Source organism: Choloepus didactylus, chromosome 2 (genome assembly GCF_015220235.1).
Source record: "Choloepus didactylus isolate mChoDid1 chromosome 2, mChoDid1.pri, whole genome shotgun sequence".
In the NCBI taxonomy this organism is placed as follows: Eukaryota; Metazoa; Chordata; class Mammalia; order Pilosa; family Megalonychidae; genus Choloepus; species Choloepus didactylus.
The window spans coordinates 73,200,485-73,206,373 of NC_051308.1; the positions used below are offsets into that span (position 1 = coordinate 73,200,485).

General features: G+C 35.3%; 1 protein-coding gene across 1 annotated transcript; it reads right to left on the reverse strand.

Moving 5' to 3' along the window:
* Nucleotides 1-1,801: 1,801 nt before the first annotated feature.
* On the reverse strand, nt 1,802-2,101 carry LOC119511935 (FUN14 domain-containing protein 1-like). Its single transcript, XM_037806413.1, has one exon. The coding sequence runs from the start codon at nt 2,099-2,101 to the stop codon at nt 1,802-1,804; it is 300 nt and encodes a 99-aa protein (XP_037662341.1).
* Between the last annotated feature and the right edge of the window lie 3,788 nt (nt 2,102-5,889).

Genomic DNA, 5,889 nt, shown 5'->3' on the forward strand with positions numbered 1-5,889 from the left:
CACCCACAATTACTATTTCACTCTATCACTCACAATAAATATTTTATACAATAAAATATTGGATATGTGAAGAAGCAGGATAAAGTGACAAGTCAATTACAAAGAGGTAATAAAATAGACTTGGAGATAAACTGTTTGGATTAGCAAATAAACATGTTTAAACTTCTATTATAAATATCTTCAAAGATTTTAAGGAAAAGATTAACATAATGCATGAAAAACTGGGGAAAATTGGCATAGAAATAAATACTATACAAAAGAACTAAATGAAAATACTAAAACTGAAAAATATAAAGTTTGAAATGAAAATCCTTGGATGAGTTTAACCAAGAATTGGAGATGGCACAAGAAAGGATCAGTAATATTGTAATGAGGTCAATAGAAGCCATCCCAAACTGAAAAAGAGAGAAACAAAAATACTGGAAAACAATAAACAATACCTCAGTGACCCATAGGATGACATCAACTGGTGTAAAATAAATATGATTAGAAATACAGAATGGCAGAGAAGAGAAAATGGAAAATAAAAATATATTTTTTTTCAGGTATACAGATATACACTGATTTTTTGTAGCCATATATATACTTATTTGTAATGCAGCAAAATGCACAAGTAGCTAGTAGTAAGTGACCTGCAAAAATTCTATTCTAAAATTTTATTATTATATTAATTTTAATAGTTTATGTGGATTTTATTTTACAAAGGAAATCATGCAATTTGTTCCAGGCTACTATGACAAATACCACAAAATGGGTTAACTTAAACAACAAGCATTTGTCAACTCACAGTTTGAGGCTAGAAGAAGTCCAAAATCAAGATATGAAGAACACTGCCTCTTGTCACATGGTGATATCCTCTCTTTGTCCCTCTGTGACTTCTGGGTTATCTTTACAAGGCCCTAAGTAATACAGATTAAGGCCCACCTGGTTCAGTTTGCCACAACATAACTAAAAATAACATCTTCCAAAATTCTTATTTACAATAGGTTCACACCCACAGGGAAGGAGACTAAGGAACAAGGGTCCAACCATTAGAGAATAATCAAGGTTTATTGTTTATCCTTTTAATTTTTATTAATTTTGTTTATACATGAGTCTGGTAGAAGCTGTACTCAGCTTCCTTACCTAATATCTATTGCTGTAGAATCAGCACAGGCTTTGAAGGGAAAAGTGACAATAAATATCAGCCTCACCTCTCTCTTTTCCTTATCTATGACAGTCCATCCCTTCAAGTCACCATTACCTCTGTGGTAGCTTTCTGATCCCTTCAAACACATTTTCCATAGATTTTCTAGTTGTTTTTACTGGGGTGATTGGTTGGCTGTAAGCTAATCTGTCATTACTAGAAGCAGAATCCTAAAATGTTTCTGTTCTATGAAGTTGAAATCATAAAGGTGAGTAAAATTTTATAAGATTTAGGACTATTAGGTTTTTTTTTAATAAAAAAGGCAATATTTTATGGGGGAATAAGCAAAACAAACAGAATTTTTTGCTCTCCATATCTACATTCAATAATATATAGGCTAATTTCTAAACAAACGCATATTTTCTAGAAATGATGAAAGGAAGCCATGTTTTCTTCAGGTATACTACTATATACATACAATACATGTAAATTTACAGCAGGTACTAGTTTGTCAAGCTTAAGAAGGCAAAATGCTAAGTTGTGAGTTCAGTACAGTCCAACTAGTTGTTTTTCTTTGCCCTGGAGAACCTGATGGCATGTACTATTGAGAGACCACCTTGTTGCCAGCATTGTTCTCATCACAGTTGAATCTACTATGATATAGAATGTTTGTCCTTAAGATGCAAGGCCTAGCCAAAAGCCTCCCACAAATTCACTGGATATCACAATGTTCTGTTTGACAAATTCTGCTGCTTCTTCAATTATATTGTTGATTCCAGGTGCTGTTTTATTTGCTCGTTTCTTAATCTTTTTGCCTTTTTTTACAACTTTTTCAACTCTCTTCCAGTTGATCTGCACATAGCCACTGAGACTAGCAATCTGAAGTGGAAGAAAGCCACCACCTACTGCAGTTGCTGCAAGTTTTCCAACTTTCTGAAACAAAAATCCCACACACCAGCCAGTCACTCCACCCATTACATTCTGAGTGACCACTGAGTATATTTCTATGACAGGTCTGTAATTGTGGCCAAACACTCAGTTCCACCAGTGGTGTCTTCTTGCATACTCAGTTAAATCCAACATTTCATAAGAGTCATTACTCATATTCTTGGGAAGGTGGGTTCTAGTCGCTATTATTCCTCTGGTGGCAGGTTCTAAGGGTGGTCCCTGCCTGCCCTCCTCTCCCCTGTATTGTAAGGGAGCCAGACAGTTAGATTTGATTAGAATATTATAATACCAAAGGTGTAGTTTTGATAGGATTATGTTGAATCCTGACTCTATTATGTATAAGTATAGCTGTAGGATGGTAATTAGAGTTTTAAAATCACACTATAAATTTTCCTAATAGAAGTGGAAACTAATGAAGGATAAAACAGAAGATAGAGCATTAAAACTGAAAGACAACAGGCTAAGTGTGGGACCTACTTCATCATCAAGAGAAGAGTAAGAGTAAAGTTCAGTAAGGTAGCAAAGGATCTGAATTTTTTGCCTTGCATGGGATATAAATTAGATACAAGAAGGAGGGGTGTTAAAGTCATGAAGAAGGAAGTTATGAAATGTTAGATAATCAGGAACAATGATTATGTCTTGGTCTTGTTTAGCAAAAGTTTGAGAAGTAAAGTAGGCTTCCATTTTAGAGAAAGAAAACTTACATTAGAAAACTAACAAATCCAAGCTATAAAGGAATGAATATACCTTATTCAAGCATTAGGTAGGATGAATTGTCTAAAAAAGTCAGTGAAACTGCAACTAGGTGATCCCCATTATACATATAGAACAGGTTCAATGGCTGGGATAGGTGATAAGATCTTTACTATTAATAAAAATACTATGTCAGAGATCTAAGAATTATGAAGAAAATGAATGGCTATAAAGATTAGAGGATTAATACACTGAATTATAAAGAAAATAAAATATAGACGCTTAACTGAATTTTTTTTATTTGTCATCAAATACTTTTCTCAATGGGGAAGCACAACCACACCCTCTCTAAATATAAATATTATTGGTGGGAATATTTTGAAAGATAACATTTGAGAAAACCTGAATACTCCTTGCAGTGAATTGAAATTGTGTGTACCTCAGAAAAACATGTTCTTGAATTTAATCCATTCCTGTGGACACACTGAAGGTGGGATCTTTTGATGAGACTCCTTCAGTTAAGGTGTGACCCACTGAATCAGAATAGGTCTTTGTGCTGGTTTGAATGTATTATGTCCCCCAGAAAAAGCCATATTCTTTGATGCAATCTTATGGAGGCAGACATATTAGTGGGGATTAAGTTGGGATATTTGGATTAGGTTGTTTGCATGGAATGCGCCTCACCCAACTGTAGGTGATAACTCTGATGAGATATTCCCATGGAGGCATGATCAGTGGAGCCATATAAATGAGCTGACATAACAGAAGGAACTCAGTGCAGCTGTGAGTGACATTTTGAAGAGGAGCTACAGCCAAGAGGGACACTTTGAAGAAAGCACAGAAGCTGCAGATGAGACAGTTTGAAGACGGCTTTTGAAAGCAGACTCTTGCTCCAGAGAAGCTGAGAGAGGACAAATATCCCTAGTGCAACTAAGAGTGACATTTTTGAGGAACTGCAGCCTAGAGAGGAATATCCTGGGAGAAAGCCATTTTGAAACCAGAACTTTGGAGCAGACACCAGCCACGTGCCTTCCCAGCTAACAGAGGTTTTCCGGACACCATTGGCCATCCTCCAGTGAAGGTACATGATTGCTGGTGTGTTACCTTGGACACTTTATGGCCTTAAGAGTGTAACTGTGTAACCAAATAAACCCCCTTTATAAAAGCCTATCCATCTCTGGTGTTTTGCATTCTGGCAGCATTAGCAAACTAGAACAGTCTTAATATTCTTACTGGAATCCTTTATAAGAGAATGAAGTTCAGACACAGAGAGAGAAAACCCCAGAAGCATGAAACACAGAAGAGAAGGGAGAGACCAGCAGAGGCCACCATGTGACTTGCCATGTGGCAGAGGAACCAAGGATTGCTGGCAGCTGGTCTTTGGAAAGAAAGGATTGTTTTGATGCCTTGATTTGGACATTTTCCCAGACTCTAACTGTAAGCAAATAAATTCCCATTGCTTAAGCTGAACCATTTCATGGTATTGCTTTTAGCAGCCTAAGAAACTAATAAAAATTTTAGGAATATGCACATTTATATTGTTCTCTGTTAAAATGTTTTGGCTAGTTATTAATATGTAAAGAAACATTACTATTTCTTTAGAAGATATGAGCAAAACATGCCAATATGTTCATTTATCTGGCTATAAATACAATAAGTATTTGCTATCAAAAATACATTGAAGCATAAAATAGAATGAAAAGCAGACCTAGTCTCATCACACAGTAATATCAGTTAAGATAGTTGTTTATTATTATTGTTATTATTATTTTCCTCTACCTTCCTGTTCATAATCTGAGATTCTTGGCTCAGTAAATTATATAAAGGACAAAGGCATCATATCTTTCATATTTTAAGTATATTTAAGTATATAATATCATTCATTGCAGAACTTTGGAAAATATTGAGATGCAGAATATGACAAACTCAAAAAGGCTTAATTGGAGTTTCTTTCTTCCTGTCCCTTGAATCTAAATGACCTGGTTTGTGAAATAGACTTTGACCTAACGAGATGATTCAGTTACAGGTGGAAGCAAGGCTGGAAATAAGAATTGAATTGTGGTATATATGATGTGCTTCATTATCGGTACGAGAAATGAACTAAGGAGATATACCTGGTCCTGATCTGTGAATGTTTAATCCTGCCTATTCAAATTGGTAGAATCTAGTAATGGAGGCAGACAGGAGAAATAACTATGGTAATGATTAGAAAAGTGTGTTCTAGCATGGAAACAGCAGTGTAATAAGAGGGAACAAATGAGATTTCCACATGAAGAATATCAACTGTGTGTGTATGTGTATGAACATGTGAAAGTCCAATAATGTCCAAAGCTATATTAGGGTGAGGAATTCTTCTCAGTCTTAACCCTTATTGATAACGGTCTTTCTATTGCTACAAGTGGCCTAAGTCATTGTCAAGATGAGAAGGTGAAACATTATGATACTAGAGTCAGCAGGACTCATAACGTGCCAGCCATAAATATTAATCTTTAATCCTAGCCCCACTTAAAGTTATGTTATGTGAAGAGATGTAAAGGGAGGAGGGGTATAACTCTGATGCATGGAAACCCTGTTTTACTTCTCACCCTCCATTCACCATCTAATGATAGAACAAACTTTTCCAAATATTTCATCCTAAATTTTTAATTCCTTAACTAGTGGGCTCATCAGAGAGGTGAAGGCATCACGAAGCTTTGCATTCTCCATGGCTGTCTAGGTATAACCTGGCATGGCTTCAAAACCTGTCTTTATTCTCCCTCTTACTATCCCCAAATAACCCCCAAGAGGGAAAATAAGTGTCCTCAATATTCCATATTTAATTTATTTCTGTATATTAGTACATATTTCTTACAGATTTCCCAAAGTTTTCTAAAGCACTACTTTAGAAGAAGAATATTGCTTAGTCATTCAAAATACTTAATTCCCATATTATGAGGACTTCTCCCCACCACTACCATATTTACTGCTTCATACCACAAGCTTATTTAGGAAAAATAGTCCTTTACTATATTGATGGGATTTTTCCAAGATTAACCTCCAGGAAAAGCATTGAAGGATAGAATGTTACATTAACAATCAATAAAAATGACTAAATTACTCTGTAAAATTAGATTTCAAATGTT

Bases quoted from the DNA above. Each gene is read 5' to 3' on its own strand.
- LOC119511935 (XM_037806413.1), bottom strand. From the start codon at position 2,101: ATGGGTGGAGTGACTGGCTGGTGTGTGGGATTTTTGTTTCAGAAAGTT.